The sequence below is a fragment of the Carassius carassius genome, chromosome 14 (genome assembly GCF_963082965.1).
Source record: "Carassius carassius chromosome 14, fCarCar2.1, whole genome shotgun sequence".
Classification (NCBI taxonomy): domain Eukaryota; kingdom Metazoa; phylum Chordata; class Actinopteri; order Cypriniformes; family Cyprinidae; genus Carassius; species Carassius carassius.
In genome coordinates this window covers 17,074,561-17,093,859 of record NC_081768.1, presented here as the reverse complement: position 1 = coordinate 17,093,859, position 19,299 = coordinate 17,074,561, and the positions used below count along the sequence as shown (strand labels likewise).

Sequence of the window (19,299 nt, the reverse complement as noted above, 5' to 3'; positions counted from 1 at the left end):
TTCATTTCATTTTATTTGCTGATTTTGCCCATTTGCCCTTTCATGCATGAGTATATTCTTTTAAATTATAAAATGTATAATCCGTCATTGGTATGCCGTTGATGTGATTTTTTTACAATATAATTATCTAGTTTTTATGCTATTTCCTTGTTATGTGTCCAACTTGAATGCATAACTTCTTGTAATAATAAATGCCAGACTTGGAGGTCCAAGTTTTCCATGTATACTTGAAGGCAGTGATGCTCTTGACATCCAAAAAAAGTCTGAATACTTTTTGTCTTCATTTTGAACTGTAAATTTAAAATTGTATCATTTGAAACCAAATATGTTTTATTTGAAATATGTGCTTATGCTGTCTTTCTTTGCAGTAATTGTCACTTGTTTTAATATATTGTATCTAACGCAGTGACAATCTGGCAAAGTGTCCAATACTTTGGAACTGATAAAATGAAATTTTTTTTGTGTGTTTTTCAGGACTATACCATCACCATGTATTTCCAGCAGTCCTGGCGTGATAAGTGCCTGTCCTACACAGGGATTCCTCTCAATCTAACTTTGGATAACCGAGTGGCTGATCAACTCTGGGTGCCTGATACTTACTTTATAAATGACAAGAAATCTTTTGTCCATGGGGTCACAGTGAAGAACCGCATGATTCGCCTTCATCCTGATGGGACTGTGCTCTACGGCCTCAGGTCAGTAAGTTTGTGCATCTTTTTTATGCTGTATTTTTGTGTGTCACTTCTTCTTTTTCTCATGCATTAGGTTAATGTTTGGTTCTTTTGTGTGTGTACATCTTTACATTTATCTCTGTCTGCATGTGTATGCTGTATTTTTAGCTGACCCTATTCCCTTGGCTGTCCTGATGGTGCTTTTTCGAATCTAAAGCCCAGTGAGAGATGTGTATCCTGTCTCAGTCAGGGAATATAGGTTCTTTTCACCAAAGAAAGATGAGCCTGTCTTTGTCCTGGTTGAACCAGGCTACTCTGTTAACATCCTATTTATCTCAATGGCAGTTGCAGAAACCTTCTGGAAGAAAACAATTAAAAAATCTTCCATCTTTGCTCATGGAACCACAAATCTTTTTTGTCTAAAGCCTGGAATACGCTATGTGATACAGCTTGGATAAGTTGACGCTAGTTGCCAAAAGTCAAGCCAGTCTGCAGATAAGAGTTGATAGAATTCATAGAAAATTGTGTAATGTGATGGTCAAAGACTCTGATTATTCAGCTTCAGACTATGATTCCATCCAGTCGGAAGATTCCAAATATATTACAAAGTTGGTAAGTGTATGATGCCCAATGTTTTAGATTCTGTTCTGATTTTAAAAGTTGTGGAGTGTATTTTATCCTTAAGATAGATGTCAGCAATTAACAGAGCAAAGTCTGATTCTGAACCCTAGATTTGATCTATGGAGCAAATAATTTCTCAGATAGTTATAAATCTAAAAAATTTGTAAGAGAACAGAAAATGTAAATCATGAATAAATTATATGTACTATTGTTCTAAAGTTTGGGAGTATTAATGTTGTTAAAATATTAGTCTGAAAATATAGTAAAAACAATATTACAATAATAGTGTTAAATATTATTTACTGTTTTCTTTATATTTTAAAATGTAATTTATTTCTGTAATGGCAAAGCTAAATTTTCAGCAGTCTTCATTGTCACATCCTTCAAAAATCATTCTAATATTCTAGTATTAACTTTTTTGTAAAAAATCTGATATATATTTATATATTTGTAAACATTAAACAAAGTTTCTCTACATTTTGTTAGATTTATGGTAAAAATAAGATTTTTTTTTTTACATTTTTTAATTAGAATGTCGTGGAAAAGTTCATTTATTTCAGTAATTTAACTCAAATGGTGAAACTCGTGAATTAAATAAATTTAATGCACACAGACTGAAGTAGTTTAAGCCTTTGGTTCTTTTAATTGTGATGGTTTTGGCTCACATTTATCAAAAACCCACCAATTCACAATCTCAACAAATTACAATACTTCATAAGACCAATTAAAAAAAACATTTTTTGTGAATTGTTGGCCTTCTGGAAAGTATGTTCATTTACTGTACATTTACTCAATACTTGGTAGTGGCTCCTTTTGCTTTAATTACTGCCTCAGTTCAGTGTGGCATGGAGCTGATCAGTTTGTGGCACTGCTGAGGTGGTATGGAAGCCAAGGTTTGTTTGACAGTGGCCTTCAGCTCATCTGCATTTTTTGGTCTCCTGTTTCTCATTTTCCTCTTGACAATACCCCGTAGATTCTCTTTGGGATTCAGGTCTGGTGAGTTTGCTGGCCAGTCAAGCAACACAACACCATGGTAATTTAACCAACCTTTGGTGGTTTTAGCAGTGTGGGCAGGTGCTAAATCCTGCTGGAAAATGAAATCAGCATCTTCAAAAAGCTGGTCAGCAGAAGGAAGCATGAAGTGCTCCAAAATTCCTTGGTAAATGGGTGCAGTGACTTTGGTTTTCAAAAAACACAATGGACCAACAACAGCAGATGACACTTCACCCCAAATCATCACAGACTGTGGAAACTTAACACTGGACTTCAAGTAACTTGGGCTATGAGCTTCTCCACCCTTCCTCCAGACTCTAGGATCTTGGTTTCCAAATGAAATACAAAACTTGCTCTCATCTGAAAAGAGGACTTTGGACCACTGGGCAACAGTCCAGTTCTTCTTCTGCTTAGACACCATGTAAGACACCTCTGACATTGTCTGTGGTTCAGCAAATTCTTTGACATGTCGGTGTGTGGTTGCTCTTGATGCCTTGACCCCAGCCTCAGTCCATTCCTTGTGAAGTTCACTCAAAATCTTGAATCAATTTTGCTTAACAATCCTCATAAAGCTGCGGTTTCTCGGTTGGTTGTGCATCTCTTTCTTCCACACTTTTTCCTTCCACTCAACTTTCTGTTAACATGCTTGAATACAGCACTCTGTGAACAGCCAGCTTCTTTGGCAATGAATGTTTGTGGCTTACCCTCCTTGTGAAGAGTATCAATGATTGTCTTCTGGACTATCAGATCAGCAGTCTTCCCCATGATTGTGTAGCCTAGTGAACCAAACTGAGAGACCCTTTTGAAGGCTCAGGAAACCTTTGCAGGTGTTTTGAGTTGATTAGCTGATTGGCATGTCACCGTATTCTAATTTGTTGAGATAGTGATTTGGTGGGTTTTGTTAAAAGTGAGCCAAAATCATCAAAATTAAAATAACCAAAGATTACTTCAGTCTGTGTGCAATGGATTTATTTAATACACATGTTTCACAATTTGAGTTGAATTACTGAAATAAATGAACTGTTCCACAACATTCTAATTTATTGAGATGCACCTGTATATTACTGCGATGTAAAAATAAAAAAGTGTATCAGTTCTGGTATTTAAAAAAATTCTCTAGAAGGCAATTAACTTTGAATATACACTATTAAAATGTCAAAACATAAAATATTGATTAATTACTTGAACAATATTAAAATATTGATTAATTCAAGTCAAGATTCATGTCTTTCTAGAGAGGGAAAGCTTTCCCAACATATTTATTTATATAGCTATATATGGTTTTGTCTGGCCGATATTCCATCTCTCTCCATCTTGCTCAAAACTGTATAATTTATATCTAATGTACTATGCCTGAGGGGTATGGACATGTGCTGCTCTATACAGTGTGCACCTATGAGTGTGCCTATAAATATATGTGAAAACTGATTAGATAACCATGTGTCTGCCCCTCAGAAAAAGAATACAGTATAATAAGGTAAAAATAAAGTGTGTTTTTGTAGAGGTGGAAAGGAAACTTGTATTTATCACTGTGTTTGTAAGGAAAAAGTGCTTTATACCAAAACTCATCCAGGACTGCAGAACGAAGAAGCAATTCCATCATAAGTTGTCTAAAAGGGCAGCAGTCATGCACTGAAAGGCCACAGCATGTGTTTCTGTGTTAATTAAAGCTCAGCGTAATTAAGATCCAGCCAGAGGCATTTCAAAGAGGGGCTGCAGACATGACTGAGACGGCGTTAAAGCCATTACACAGGAGAGGAATAAAGAGGGATGAAACATGAGAGTGATATAAGGAACACAGTTTATCCAGGAGCTTGTGTGAGAACATTTCAGTGACTTCATGTGAATAAACTATAAGCATTTATTAGTCTGTATTATTAGCCAAGTACTTGCATCTATTCCTTTTAACGTGGGTTGATTGGGAGATGATTACACTTGTTATTTTGTTATATGAAGAAGTACACGTGCTTGTCAAATCAATATTAGTTCAGCATGAGTTAAAGTTCTGCAAAGCTTTCCTGAGCAGCCAATGCTTTGAACATAAATCTCTTTACAGGTGAATGCAGGTGGCTGTAACACCATCTGCTCTGTAATGTACAGCTTAAATATTAGACTTGCCTCCTGTAGATCCAGTAAGCAACTGCTTGATTATAATATTACTGTGTTGTGTGTTGATTTTGACCTCATATCTGTAGGATAACTACCACAGCTGCTTGTATTATGGATTTGCGCAGATACCCGCTGGATGAGCAGAACTGCACGCTGGAGATTGAAAGTTGTAAGTGCTTTTTGTGGTTTAATCTTAAACAACCATTAGTAACTCAGTTGGCGTAATCTCAATTTATCACTTATATCAGTAATAACTGAAAAACCCCATATGAAGATAATTCAAATTAATTATAGTTTTGTACCTGATGAACACATCAAATTGACAAAAAGTGGCTTTTGAATCTGTTAGTTCCATAGTTCCAAGGAACATTCACAAACAGTGTCGCAAAGTTGTGTGTTTGGAACTACAGCTATGTGACCTGTGATTACTCTCACAATGGTCTCCTTTGAAGCTTCAGAAGAGATTTTAACAACATCACACACTGTGCTCAGATATTTCTCCTTAGCTTTAATTACTTCAAGACAGTTAATGGGGGGGGGGGGGGGAGTCATAAATTCAGAGTTAAATGCTTTATTGAGGGAGAAATTATGCAGAAATAAGGATAATGTTACTTTTTATAGGACAATGTTTACCTACTCACTATTGTACATTTATTTATTGTCCGCACACTGGAAAAATCCAATCATACCAAAAAAGGTCTATCAAAAATATATATTTTTTATTTTCCATATGCAAAAGTGACAAAAGTGCAAAGTGTCTTAAAATCAGACCAAAGACCAGACATACCATTAAACGTTACATATTGATATAAAAAAGCAAAGAGAAAGGATTCCTAGAAATCTTTCTTTCTTTCTTTCTTTAGAAATGGAAATTTAAAAGAGGGAAAAAATAATTAGAAAAAAAAGAAAATTCTGAAAAATTTACTGGCATTGTGGGAATATGTAATCATGTAATCCATAAAAAAGTAACTGTAATCTGATTATGAGAATTTTAAAATGTAATATACTCTAATTACAAGTACTTACATTTTTTAATCTGATTATTTAATCCAGATTACATGTAATTAGTTGCTACCCAGCACTTTGTATGACATTTACTACAGTTTTTGAAACATGAATGAATAGTTAATTTTTCCAAAGATATATAGTACTATGGTGGTTAAGCATCAAATTTACACCTGTTGTATGGGAAACACACCCCAGAGCAGACTTGAGGGCCATTCACACAGGACGTTGTTGTATTCTATATTTGTTGTATTGTTGTACTCTGTTTCTTTTTTTTTTATTATGTACATTTAGCTTTTGCATCACAGCTTTTTCAGCATCTTATGCATTTTGAAGACACACACGTCTTAAGCATTGAGTGTTTCCTGCACTCTGTTGCTTGTGTTCCAACTTGCTGTTACTAATAATATGAACATGTCCTCAGGCATCCTGAGGTAAATATAGTAATTCAAGCTTGTATTGCTCCTTAGGTAGGAAAATTGCCTCACATTATTCTTTTTAATTAACTGCACTAAAATATTGTATATAATAAAGAATAAATGTAGAATTTTTTTTTATACAATACACAAGTAATACATCCTAGATCCTACCAACACGATAGTCCAGTTTTCACTGAAAGTATTACATAAAGATGTTGAAATGCCTTTATTGCATGCAATTGCAAGCAACAGTTGCAATGCGGCAAAATAGTTGTGTAATCACAATGCTTGTATGCAATGCAGCATCTCATTTATCATGAAAAACATCTGCAGAGAATCTGGCTGTGTTGACTAATCTCTCTGTTTTATCTTTCTTATTCTCTGTGACTGTCTTACTCTATCACTCTTTCTTTTTTCTCTCTTTCATCTCCTCTACTCCATCTCTTTTACACTTTGTCTCTCTCGGTTTGACAGACAGTGTTTGTAATTGGGTTTCTGCTCTTTTGGGCAGACAGCTGTAGCCCTGTGAGGCTGCTGTCATGTCAGAGCTCTGAGATGTATATCACAGCATGAAGGAGAAACCACAACATCACAGCAGATATAAACCATGCCACCTTCATGACATACACATCATCCATGGGACAAGGCAAAAACAGACTCACTGTAAAGTAGGCAATAATACTTGCCACAAGTAGGGTGTTGTTAAAGAGATAGTTCACCCAAAAATGAAAATTCTGTCATTTTCTCCCCCTCATGTTGTTTGAAAATAAGGACCATTAAAATATTTATTAAAAATGATATTACCAGTGACTTCACTTGTATAGACAAAACAAAACAGACATTTCTCAAAATATTTTGTTCATTTCATGTGAATTTATTTATTTATTTATGGGATCTGACTCTAGTGCTAAAATCACTACAGCAGGGCCCATTTGAGCCTTTGAATTCAGTTGAGCTAAAGTTTATTTCATTGAAAACTCTGCTCCTGCTTGTGCTGGCCTCCATCAAGAGGGTAGGGGACCTGCATGCATTTTCGGTAGACAATTCCTGCCTAGAGTTGGGCTGGCTAACTCCCAGCTAATCCTGAGGCCACGGCCTGGCTACGTGCCCAGGGTTCCCACTACATCCTTCAAAGACCAAGTGGTGAACCTGCAAGCACTGCCGCTGGAGGAGGCAGATCCAGCCCTGGCTTTGCTCTGTCCCGTCCGAGCATTGAGATGCTACGTAGACCGGACACAAAGCTTCAGGACCTCAGATCAGCTCTTTGTCTGTTATGGAGGCTGGCAGAAGGGGAATGTCATCTCTAAGCAGAGGATGGTCCACTGGATTGTGGATGCCATAACCCTGGCTTATCAGGCACAGGGTGTGCCCTGCCGATTCAGGTTGCGAGCTCACTCAACTAGAAGTGTTGCATCCTCCTGGGTGCTGGCTCGTGGCGCCTCGCTGACAGATATTTGTAGAGCTGCAGGCTGGGTGACCCCTAACACGTTCGCTAGGTTCTATAGCCTTCGTGTAGAGCCGGTATCCTCCTGTGTTCTCACCTCAAACGGGTAGTGGCACTGAGAGGCCTTGGTTAGTGTCGGCTTGCTAAAACTGCTCCAGAGTGTCTGTACTGTAGACTCTGTTGAGATCCTCCATCACCCTAGGCAGCTGGCTGTGGTGGAACATCTGGCACCAGGCCTTCATGATGAATCCATGAGAACCATTGAAGGCTGGGTTCCATATTGAGACCTAAGCGGTACTCGTATGTCTACAGTCCACGGTATAGCCTTAGAGCTCGTGTTTCCCCGGCAGACTTCTGCCTTCCAAAGAGGGTTTTAATCACCTCAAATTTCTCCATATACAGCTAAACGGACATTCTGAAAACTCCTTCGGGAAGGATGGGGCTTCCGCAGTGTCCCTGTTCCAAGCGGAACGGGTACATTTTCCCTGTGCTTTGACAGGTAGTGCTTTGACAATGGTGAGTGAAACTACTTGTTCCAAGTCCCGGTCTACACCTAATAGGGGCGCAGGAGGCTCGCACAGGCCACTGGAAGGGGCAGCACCCGTGGCGTTTTAGTAGGAATCCCAATTCATCGGTCACCGATATGAAGTTGAGAGTGACCGACTGAAAGGGAACGTCTCGGTTACATGTAGTAACCCTCGTTCCCTGAAGGAGGGAATGGAGACATCACATCCCGTAAAAATAATTAAATTTACACTCGAAGTAGACTGGTCTATCGAAGCGATATCGCAATTCATCGGTCACTGAGGTGACATCTCTGGGAACCCCCTTCAGGGAATACGTAACCGAGACAGTTTTGTTGTTGGACTTAATATTTAAATACAGTATTTTTACTACAAGTGAATTGAATATCTATTTCCATTATGCATCAATTCAACACTGTTATTTTGGTACAGTTAACAGGCTAACAATCGTTTTAAGGCAGTCATGGGTCACCCTATTTGTAGAAAACAGTGACATTTAATTCTCTCATTTAAATCTCAGTTTCAAACATTAAAGAGGAGAGGACTTCAAATGACAGAAAAAAATCAGAGAGCATTGCAGAGCGGGAAGAATAGACACTATGTAACGAGCTGATTATCTGAATTAGGTGTGTTTACAGAGAAACATGCAAAGTATGCAGAGCTGGGGGGCGCAAGGACTGGAATTATGAATCCACTGCTAATGACCTCTGCTGACTCCACCCCTCTCTTTCATGGAGTGACGAATAGACTATAAACTTCAGCCGTGAAACTGGTTAACTAATACATTATTAGGAAAAGCAATTTACAAAGATTCATTCAAAAAAAAACATTATACCTACTTCTTCTGTAGATGAAGCTGGATCACAGATAATTTGTGCGAACTTAAACACATTTAGGCAGATAGGTGATCGGCACATCCCCTTCAAAAACGAAAGTAATGTTAATCCACTTCATGGCTCAGATGTCAGGGGTAAATGACGACTGCTATGTTCATTATTGCATCCAACAACAAATCATCTCAATCGCTTAATCTGAGACATTATTGTCATGCCCTGCACCAGAGTTGACACAATGGCGGACAGATCTCAGCTCACTCAGGGCGGATGTAAGGTAAGACGGCCTAGGCAATCAACTATCGTGGGAGGGGCCTGTGCAGAACTACATCATTCTGACAGGAATTTCAGAACAGCCTGCTTTTGAGAAATTAAAAAATAAATTAATTAAACACTGGGGGTGGATTTTTATCATTATAGGGTGGATTTGTACACACACTTCCAACACACATTTATGTACAGCCAACTTGTAAAGTTAATTTTGCATCAGATGACCCCTTTAATGAAGAACAAGGAGAATTGAATATCACAAGACTTCATCCTCTTATTAAGCTTTAATGCTCTACAGTACTGTGTACTCTCTTGGAGATAAGCACAGAGAGTCTGCAGGGACAATCTTGTCAGTTAGATCTGGACCAGACATCTAACAGAAGTGTTGTCACTGTAATCACATGCTGATTTACTCCACTGACACAGACTGTGGGCATGGGAGAGGCAGCTTTTCCCATTCTGTTTTGTGACTCTGTTTTTCTGAATGTTTCTGTCCCTCTTTCGTCTCTCAGATGGCTACACCACAGATGACATTGAATTCTACTGGCAGGGAGGAAGTTCAGTGACGGGGGTGGACAACATTGAGCTGCCACAATTCTCTATTATTGATTATAAAACACTGTCTAAGAAAGCGGTGTTTGCCACAGGTACAGTGCGCTCCCTGCATGTTCATTCGATGAATAGACTTTCTTTCAAGATGAGTCAGCCCTCTACTTTATGCCAGGATTACCTTCGGTTCATGTCAGTTCAAAAAGTTGTTTTTAATTTGTAAGCAGAGAAAGAAATATAAATGTGTGTAGTTGTAATGCTGTTCTGATATTAAGGACATGATACATAAAGTCTGGACCAACATGCAGCTTGTTCTTGTGAAGACCTGCCAAGTTAGACAGGAATCTAAAATGTAAAATGACCAACCACAATGTATCCGGAGTATACTGTTTTTTTTTTTTTAAAGAAATTATTTTATTCAGCAAGGATACAATAAAATTGATCAAAAGTTATAGAAAATACGTTATAAATGTTTTCTGTTTTAAATAAATACTGTTCTTTTTAACTTTCTATTCATGAAAGAATCCTGAAAAAAGATATCATTGTTTCCATAAAAGTATTAAGCATCAAATCAGCATATCTTAATAATTTCTGAAGGATCATGTGACTTTGAAGACTGGAGTATCGGCTGCTGAAAATTCAGCTTTGGCATCACAGGAATACATTTCATTTTAAAATATATTCAAATAGTAAACAGATGCTTAATAGTAATGATATTTCACAGTATTACTGTATTTCGATCAATAAGTACTTTGTCGAGTATAAGAGATGATTTAAATATCTTACTGACTCTTTGAATGCTAGTTTATGGTAGGGTTTCTCATCTGAATGTTTTTTTTTGTGTACTACACTGACAGTACTTTCATTTCTTACTTTCAGGGTCATATCCTCGTCTGTCTCTCAGTTTTAAACTGAAGAGAAACATAGGATATTTCATCCTGCAGACCTACATGCCCTCAACATTGATCACCATCCTGTCCTGGGTCTCTTTCTGGATCAACTATGATGCTTCCGCTGCAAGAGTTGCACTAGGTGTGTGTTTGTGTGAGGACACTTTCGTTGCACTTTCTCTTCACTTCTTAAATTTACTTTTTGATGTCGACTAGTTTTCTAAATAAGCATTTTCAAACATTGCAATACTGACTCTCTTTAGGAATCACCACCGTTCTGACTATGACCACAATCAACACTCATCTAAGGGAGACTTTGCCCAAGATCCCTTATGTGAAGGCCATAGACATCTATCTGATGGGCTGCTTTGTCTTTGTGTTCCTGGCCTTGCTCGAGTATGCCTTTGTCAACTACATATTCTTTGGCCGTGGTCCAAACTTGCAGAAGAAAGTGTCAGAAAAAACTGCAAAAAGCAACAATGAGAAGAGTCGCTTGGAGAGTAACAAAGTTCAGGTGGGTCTAGGGATGCACCGATCCAATACTCAGTATCGGAAATGGCTACGAGACTGGCATTTTCTGCCGGATCGGGTATCAGTCAGAGGAGACCGAACCAAATACCATATTCTGCATTTAGTATTCTGTTATTGATAAGCCCCACGAAAAAAATAAAAAATAAAATAAAGCCCCACAAAGTTCTTGTGCACTATATGTTCCAGCTATTCCGTAGTTCAATGTTAGGTACAGTTAAATATCCAAAGATGTCAAGTTCATGTAAACTTGTCACGTTCAGTTACGAAGGTCAAAACAGTGAAACACTTTCCAAGAGTGCACAGTAACTTTAAGTTTAAAACTGTTAAAAGAAAATGCTTAATAAACTATCACACAGATATAATATACTATGCATCAACATCTCTTCTCTTTGTGCTTTGAACTTGTCTATGCAGAGCGCTGTGCATTGTGTGCATTCTGAGCACGGGATACACATACTGTAAGCAATTTGTGCCACTTTGTATTATTGGAGCCTTTCGTATTAAAGTACTTTTGTGTAGTTAAAGATTACTAACAGCCTTTCTTATTCTGTCCTATCATATGTTGCCACCTCCATTACTGTGCTATACATTTAAAATAAGTGTCTTTTTAATTTATAGTATATTATAAATAAATATATTTACTTGTTTTTTTATGAATGTATTTTAGAACATTACAAAGAGCAATCAATGTTATCTACTGTCAGTTTTAGCAGATTTAGTCCCATGCTTATTCACTTATATTTGTTCCCCATTAAATAGTGTTATATCACTAAATGTTTAGATTTTATAAAATTATTGTGCACTCATGATTTTTGTAGAACAACTTTTGCTGCTGAATTATACACTTACCTAGTTTATAATAGTATTTTTGTCATAGATTTTGATTGTATATTTTTCATTTGTTATTTTTCCTATTAAAATTAAGTAGTCTATATTTAGTAGATTGTGTTTAACACACAAAACAGTGATGAACAGGTTAACATATACACTATAACATATACATATATATACATATATACGCTGATTAAAAAACAACAGTACTGTATTGGAACAGATCGTTTCGGTTCTGAAAAATGGTATCTGTGCATCCCTAGGTGGGACTTTGACCCTTTAACGTGTTTTACATTTACTTCAAATTGCACCAATTAATTTTTTCATTACACTGTTTGGAGTTGTTGTTGGTTTTATGTATAAACCTTTTTGTGAGAAGAAACACTAAAGCTTACCTCTTTTCTTTGCTTATATACTCTTCTTTTCCATTAAAGGTTGATGTCCATGGAAACATTCCTCTAACAAACCTTGACCTGCGCCTTAGCGGGGCAGATATGTTAGGTGCTCTTGGGGACCCGAGGAACACCATGTTCTCATATGATAGTGCCAGCATCCAATACCGTAAGCCCCTTACAGGTCGGGACCTCTATGGCCGGCCCACTGCCTCTGTCGAGAGGCCGATGGCACAAAAAAAGAGTCATCTGAAGAGGCGAGCCGCTCAGCTAAAGGTGAAGATTCCCAACCTGACAGACGTAAACGCCATCGACAAGTGGTCACGTGTCATCTTTCCCATCACCTACACCTTCTTTAACTTAGTATACTGGTTGTATTATGTCCACTAGGGAGCAGCACTGACTCGACCCAGCCATTCACACATCAGGCTCTCTTACCCTCCTTGTGGTTTTGCCTGTCTTCTCTGTAAATTATTAAGAATATATAATATAAATCTACGTTATAATTTTTAAATAAGACAAAATAACCTAAAACGACTGCCCAACTTTTAAAACTGTTAATTGTAGATTACGTCACAAATATTAGTTACAATTTTTGCCCTTTGCTTCTGTAGGACCATTTTCACTAACTGCAGAAAGTATAGCTTCAGAATGGGGAGAAAAAGGCTTTTCTTTAGAGATGACTGAACTGAAGCTGTAGACAGGCTTAAATCTTAAAAACAGCATTCAGAAGTTTGATGTTTTCATCATCCATCTTGCATATATTGGAGGCCTGAAGGTCTTAAAGGGATGTCCTTGGTTTATTACAAGCTGTATTGTGGTATGAATTTAATTACAACAGAAAATACTTTTAACTAATTGCTCAGGTTTTAATAAATCATTACAATTGGGAAAGGAATTACAAATGACTTTTGTCTGGTACTTTTTATACCCAGTAGATTTTATTAAAGATGTATCACTTTGTTTTACAACAATTTAGGTTTTTTTTTTTTTTTAAAGCTAAAAATAGTTATTTAGTATAGTGAATTTGTTTCTGTTTGAGGTCAGTATGACCCTGGCAAAAGATTAGTAAGATTAGTAAAAGTGTCAGCCTAATTCTGTTTGATATTTGTGGTATTAGTATTTAAATGGGGTTACAGTAAGACACCTACAATGGAAGTACATGTGCCAGACAACTGAAATAATAATACCACATAATGTAAGTTATTCACATTGGAATGACATGACATAAATACGGATAATATGCTCACGGACACCTGAAATTGATACCTGAAATTGATGTAACAGTTGTACTCTGCTTACATAGTTTAAGCTCCACCTGCAAGACTAAATGTACAGTATCATATACTTTTATACGAACTGAAGAGAAGAAGTTCATTTACCTCTAATAGTAATCCCTTAAAAGTAATTTTATAGTCAGTTGTTGAAGCTTAACTTGAACGAAAACCCGGAACATTCCTTTAAAATCAAGACCTACTGCCTCAGTTTAGACACATCACATACTGTACATTAAACCTGTTCATCTTAGTAAGACTTTAGCAACTCTGCTACCAAGAAATGAGCAAAAGAGCTCATCGTTTGGGTTACAGCATTTATAGGGCTTGGTTAAGATTATCTGTCTATATGCAACACACTTGTTCTCTATTATCAAATGTAGTCAGTCTGCGAGGAAATGATGTTCTTACATCAGCATGACGACACATGATGACAAGCAGGATACGAGTTTCAAGTCCTCACAGTATGAAAATGTGTACATTAAAACATATCAGGTATTGAAAGATAATTGATGTCATTATGTTTTTCTCTACTTTTTTTTATAAACCAACAAATCCATGCAGGATTTCATTCATGGCAGCAGTTGACTTTTATACTGTAAAGCCCAAAATATAAAATCCAGATTCATTAGCAAGAGGTTAAATGACAAAAAGGGTTTTAGGAAAGTGATGTATTATTTCCTATTGTTCAGTATTTGAATCAGCATTCCTAACATTATTGCAATCATGTAGCTATGATTTTAGATATGGACATTATTTTAGGGATGTAGTTATAACTATTTATCTAGGAATTGACTTCACAGTATTTAACTTTCACATTTGCATTTAGCTTTAAACTGCTATTCACTGTGAGTTATTAATTATCCAAGCTCACCAAAATGGCTAATAGGTCTTAAAAACAAATTAGATTCTTCTTCTTTATGGCCGAACTTGTGCCTTTTAAGAAAAAACAAACAACAACAAAAAAACGTATTTTACAGGGTTTAACATACAACAGCAGAGTAGAAATATTCTGAATGGATTTCCACTTTTCTATAGAACAAATATTACTTAAGGGTGCCACACATAATTAAAAATAAAGGTACTTTCAAGGGCTTTTCCAGTGCCCTGCATTAATATTCCGTATTATATTAGAAATACATAAAATGCATTTGGCATGTAAATAAATTGCTTGCATTGCTACACTCTTTTTGTTTCAGTGACAATCTGACTGGGACATGAGCTGCTCAGTTTATTGTCCAGGAGTGAATTAACTTTACGTAATTCTCCATTAATGCTTATCAAAGACTGGCAATGTATAAACAAAGCATATTCACACGCTCCAGCCATAATCAGCATGAATACACAAACATGTTCACATAAAAGTGAAGTTATATTTAACTTTCGATAGGCCAGCTGTCATTCATACATGGTGTTATGGCTTGAGATACCTACAACAACAAATGCCAAAAAAGAAAAAGAAAAAAAGGCAAAAGTATTTTTAAAAACAGTATCCTATTAACGGTGTATGATTTCAGTAATTGCACTCATGCTATCTGCCAGTGCACTTCCGTGCAGATGTGGAGTGTGTTGAAGGAGAATTTACTGTTACTGTATGAGACAGGATGTTTGTATCCATGTATTTAAGCCTAGAACCGCAACAACAGTTGTTCTTAATGATACTTTTTTTTAAATCATAGACATTTTGAATGAATTCAAATAAAATATCTCACCAAGCATAGTGTGAAGAGCTGATTTTTGTACCCGATTGCATTTTTGTTGCATTACCACATGGCATTGATGTTATTGTGAGCTGGGAAGTCTAATAATCAATGACAGACACTGAATTAACTGGGGAATGAATAGAAAAGGGTTAATTGTTCTCATAAACCAATCACCCTGTGCTCTTTAGGGAATGGACCTATTAAGATGATCTGACAGTAATGAAGACAAAATTCCAGTCATACAAGTTACTTGATTTAATCCACTTTAACATGTGCACACCAAACCCATTAATCAGGATTACCAGTGATTGGTGTCACATGATCGCGCCAAAAGGTCTGGGGTTTTCTGCCTTTTTTCTCCATTTTAATCATAATGTTGACTTGCATTAGCAAAAAAAGAAACCACTCGACACTCAAGTGTTGACGTTTAATGTTTTTCGTTACTTTATTTAGAAAGGCAACCTTTTGGGGTGTGAAATTAAAATGCATTTGCATTTCATGGAGAATTGAAAGCAAGATCTGTGGCAGACATTTAGCTTTTCATAGTGCAAAATACACCCTGCCACCATTACTTAGGCAACTTCAAGTCAACTGTGGTCCATACTGATGGAGCTTGAACAATAATATTCAGTCCTTAATGAACGCCTAAGAAGAGACACCGACAGGTTTTCGGTTCGGTCCATAAGGTTTCTGTTTACTCGCATGCAGGCATTGTCTCATAATACAGACCTTAGAAATCCTCTGTATGAAAGATTGATGCCACAGAACCATCTTTCGCTGGTATCATGATTTCAACTGCAACACAACCTAAAATAGGACACATAATGCCATAAGAGTTGAGTGTAGGTTCCACTATTGTCTATTTACAGGCCATTACCTTTCAACATTTTACCTGAGAAAAAATTATCTTCAGTCCTTAAAGGGTTAGTTCACCCAAAAATGAAAATGTCATTATGTCAAACCTGTAAGACCTCTGTTCATCTTCGGAACACAGTTTAAGGTATTTTAGATTTAGTCCGAGAGCTTTCTGTCCCTCCATTGAAAATCTATGTACGGTATAATGTCCATGTCCAGAAAGATAATAAAAACGTCATCAAAGTAGTCCATGTGACATCAGAGGGTCAGTTAGAATTTTTTGACGCATTGAAAATATATTTTGGTCCAAAAATTACGACTTTATTCAGCATTGTCTTCTCTTCTGGGTCTGTTGTGAGCGCGTTCACGACACTGCTGACATGTTTTCTGGTGCGCCCAATAACAAAGATAACATGTCAGCAACGTCACTGCAGTGTTGTGAACACGCTCACAACAGAGTCATTAATGGCATAATTTTCATTTTTGGGTGAACTAACCCTTTAACATCTTGTGAAGCAAAAAGCTGCATGTTTGTAATAAAGAAATCCATCATTAAGGAGTTTTTAATTTCAAGATGTTGGTTTCCAGGCAAAATACCAGACTATATCCATATTCCATAATAATCAAAATCGACCAACATATTTGCTAAGAACTATTTTCACCTATAAACAGTGCTTGAGCCAGATGCCCTTGAGCAAGGCACTGAAGGCCCAACTACTCCCCGGGCGCCGCAGCATAAATGGCTGCCCACTGCTCCGGGTGTGTGTTCACAGTGTGTGTGTGTTCACTGCTGTGTGTGTGCACTTTGGATGGGTTAAATCCAGAGCACGAATTCTGAGTATGGGTCACCATACTTGGCTGTATGTCATGAGGACTCCATCAAAAGCAATGGTTTGAAGATAAAAATGGCTTAGTTATGGATTACTACTAAATATTGTAGAAACATAATTTTCTGTAAAGTTGCTTTGTACCGATTTGTAAAAAGCGCTATACAAATAAACTTGAATTGAATTAGTTGATTACAAACTGATTTTCACAAATTGAAGATTAGAGATTTCTTATGGATTATTTGTGATGTTTTATCAGCTGTTTGAACTCTTGTTCAAACGGCACCCATTCACTGCAAAGGATCTACTAATGAGCAAATGATGTAATGCTAAATTTCTCCAAAGCTGTTTTGATTAACAAACAAACTCATCTACACCTTGGATGGCCTGAGGGTGAGTAAATATTAATTTATGGGTGAACTATTCCTGGAAACATTACCTTATTAGCAGCCTCTAGTGCACTGATGAGAGACTGCAGCTCCTCTTTGTTCATTTCTATATTCACTGTTCTCGGAATTCCATTCTCCTTCAGGTCCAGACTGAGATTTAACAAAGGCGTGTTTAAAGCTGACAGCTTGTCGCTGGATAATGCCAGCTAGAGTGAGACAGAAGGAAAGGGAAGAGGAAGTAAGAAAGCAATAGATGATCTTATCACTCTGATTAATAATGCATGCGTGTATGTATATATATATGTGTGTGTGTGTGTGTGTGTGTGTTTGGTGCACCTTTAACTGCCAGTTGAAGTCTTGAAGCTGTGTGCTTGAGATGCCATTGGTTCTGTCCACCAAAGCATGTCTGATCTCATCAGACCTGGAGCGCACACACTGGAGAACAGCCTCAGCATGTGCCTTGTCCAAATCACTCAGCAGCTCCTGGATCTTCAGACGTGTGTGCAAAATAATCAGTTACTCGTGTTTTGCCAACCACTAAATCTGCTTGAACACAGACATGTCTGGTCAGATTCATCTACTTGCCTCTTGATCTGAACAGCCCCTTCCTACAGCAAAGCGGATAAAAGAGGAGAGAGTGTTCATTAACTCCACCCATTCTTTCAGACTCCACCGTTCACCGTAATCTGTTCGCCTTGGATCACTTCGGCCGCACACCCCATCCACCACCCTGTGTATGAGCTGACAATACAAAATAGAGTTGAAGTATGTGACGTGGTAATCTATACTTGGAATTTGTCCTCCCATTCAAGTGCTCACACACAGAAGTGAGTAGTGAACACACCTGGAGCAGTGGGCAAACTTTTGCTGTGGCATGCAGGAGCCTCAAGAGCACCTCGGTTGTGGGTAATAATGATGGTGGAAGAGAGTGCTGTTCATTCACCTGCTTTAAATTATGGTTGTGTGTTCACTACTTACTGCTGTCTGTGTGTGCATGCGCACTTGGATGGCTGAAATGCAGAGCACAAATTCTGACTATGAGTTACCATATTTGGCTACAAGTCACGCCACTGTCAGTGTTGTACAGTGTGATGACTTTTGCCCATTTTTGATTTGTACTGTCAAAGAATGTATTAAATCATATACCGTTACTAATAACTGTATCGTAGGTTTGGTAATATACAATAATGCTAAAAGTTTTGTTGAAGCTCATAAATATTGAATTTCAAATGCCAAGTTGCATAATTGTATATAATATTAATTTCTAGTTCTCCAGTAAATATACAATTAAAAATACTAAACTCGGCCACAATGTTTATTGCTTGATATGGCCAATGCATATTACAAAACCTCATATTTTTTTCATTAACTTAGGTCTGCTTTAAACATTTCAATAATATTTTACAGATTTAACGCAATTTTAAACGACATTTATCTTTTTTTGTGTACAATTATGACTTCAAATTGGTTTAGGTATATAATAATCCACAAGTCAGAAATGAACTACACATCTTAATGACAGTATCTGGTTTAAATTTAAATGTGTTTTTCACCAGTTAAACGGTTTAAAATAAACAATAATTTCATGAGTAAAACGCATTATTATTACGAGCAGCATGGCTGTTCTCAAACTGACGTGAGAACAGAATGACTGCATCTATTTGTGCATATTATTTGCTAAATAGTATTATATGTAGGACACTGCTGTGACTTACTTTAGGACATTCTTCAGATGGTAGTTTTTCGAGAAATTTTATCATAATGCTGTCAGTCGTCTTCCTCAGCGTTAATGATGTCAGCTGATCGAGCGTCACGTGACTTCATCTTTGTCTTCAGGAAGTCGGCTGCATAGGTCGGCTGCACACTGTTGGGATCATTGACATAAGATACGTATCTATGGTTTGGATTTATTAATGAACAAATTTACAGGTTAATTACATGTACGTGTTACAGTCGAACTATTTCAATGTTGTCACATTTACACAACTTAAAAAACACACACCCGGAAGTAGTTGTTCATACAATTTCAAAATAAAAGTTTAAAATGACAAATAAACAGTAAATTAATTAAACAGTAAAATATTTTAAATTAGATCCACATTCAAAATAAATGTATTTTTTACACAATTTAACCAAAACTTTCGAAAAAGATAAACTTTTCCCACATCT

At 36.9% G+C, this 19,299-nt stretch overlaps 2 protein-coding genes and 1 long non-coding RNA gene across 5 annotated transcripts in view; 1 reads left to right on the top strand and 2 right to left on the bottom strand.

Annotated features, from left to right (window-relative positions):
• gabrb1 (gamma-aminobutyric acid type A receptor subunit beta1) overlaps positions 1-13,047 on the top strand; it is a 30,601-nt gene extending 17,554 nt beyond the window's left edge. For both annotated transcript variants that reach the window (XM_059566422.1, XM_059566421.1), the window contains 6 exons: positions 475-695; positions 4,481-4,563; positions 9,402-9,536; positions 10,318-10,470; positions 10,592-10,842; positions 12,125-13,047. In XM_059566422.1, coding sequence (XP_059422405.1) covers positions 490-695; positions 4,481-4,563; positions 9,402-9,536; positions 10,318-10,470; positions 10,592-10,842; positions 12,125-12,472 — 1,176 coding nt within the window. In that variant the 5' untranslated portion in view covers positions 475-489 and the 3' untranslated portion in view covers positions 12,473-13,047. The remainder of the gene's footprint in view (positions 1-474; positions 696-4,480; positions 4,564-9,401; positions 9,537-10,317; positions 10,471-10,591; positions 10,843-12,124) is intronic.
• The window catches only part of LOC132157207 (uncharacterized), a 212,484-nt gene that overhangs the window by 169,749 nt on the left and 23,436 nt on the right, over positions 1-19,299 (bottom strand). The window lies entirely within an intron of this gene.
• On the bottom strand, positions 15,480-18,997 carry commd8 (COMM domain containing 8). 2 transcript variants are annotated; one of them, XM_059566424.1, is made up of 6 exons: positions 18,846-18,992; positions 17,975-18,076; positions 17,716-17,871; positions 17,467-17,619; positions 17,181-17,336; positions 15,480-15,866 (listed from the first exon to the last, which is right to left on the bottom strand). In XM_059566424.1, the coding sequence occupies exons 1-6, from the start codon at positions 18,888-18,890 to the stop codon at positions 15,843-15,845; spliced, it is 636 nt and encodes a 211-aa protein (XP_059422407.1). In that variant the 5' UTR covers positions 18,891-18,992; the 3' UTR covers positions 15,480-15,842. The 2 variants fall into 2 exon arrangements, with proteins under 2 accessions (XP_059422407.1, XP_059422409.1); XM_059566426.1 differs by lacking the exon at positions 17,975-18,076 and having other exon boundaries at positions 18,846-18,997.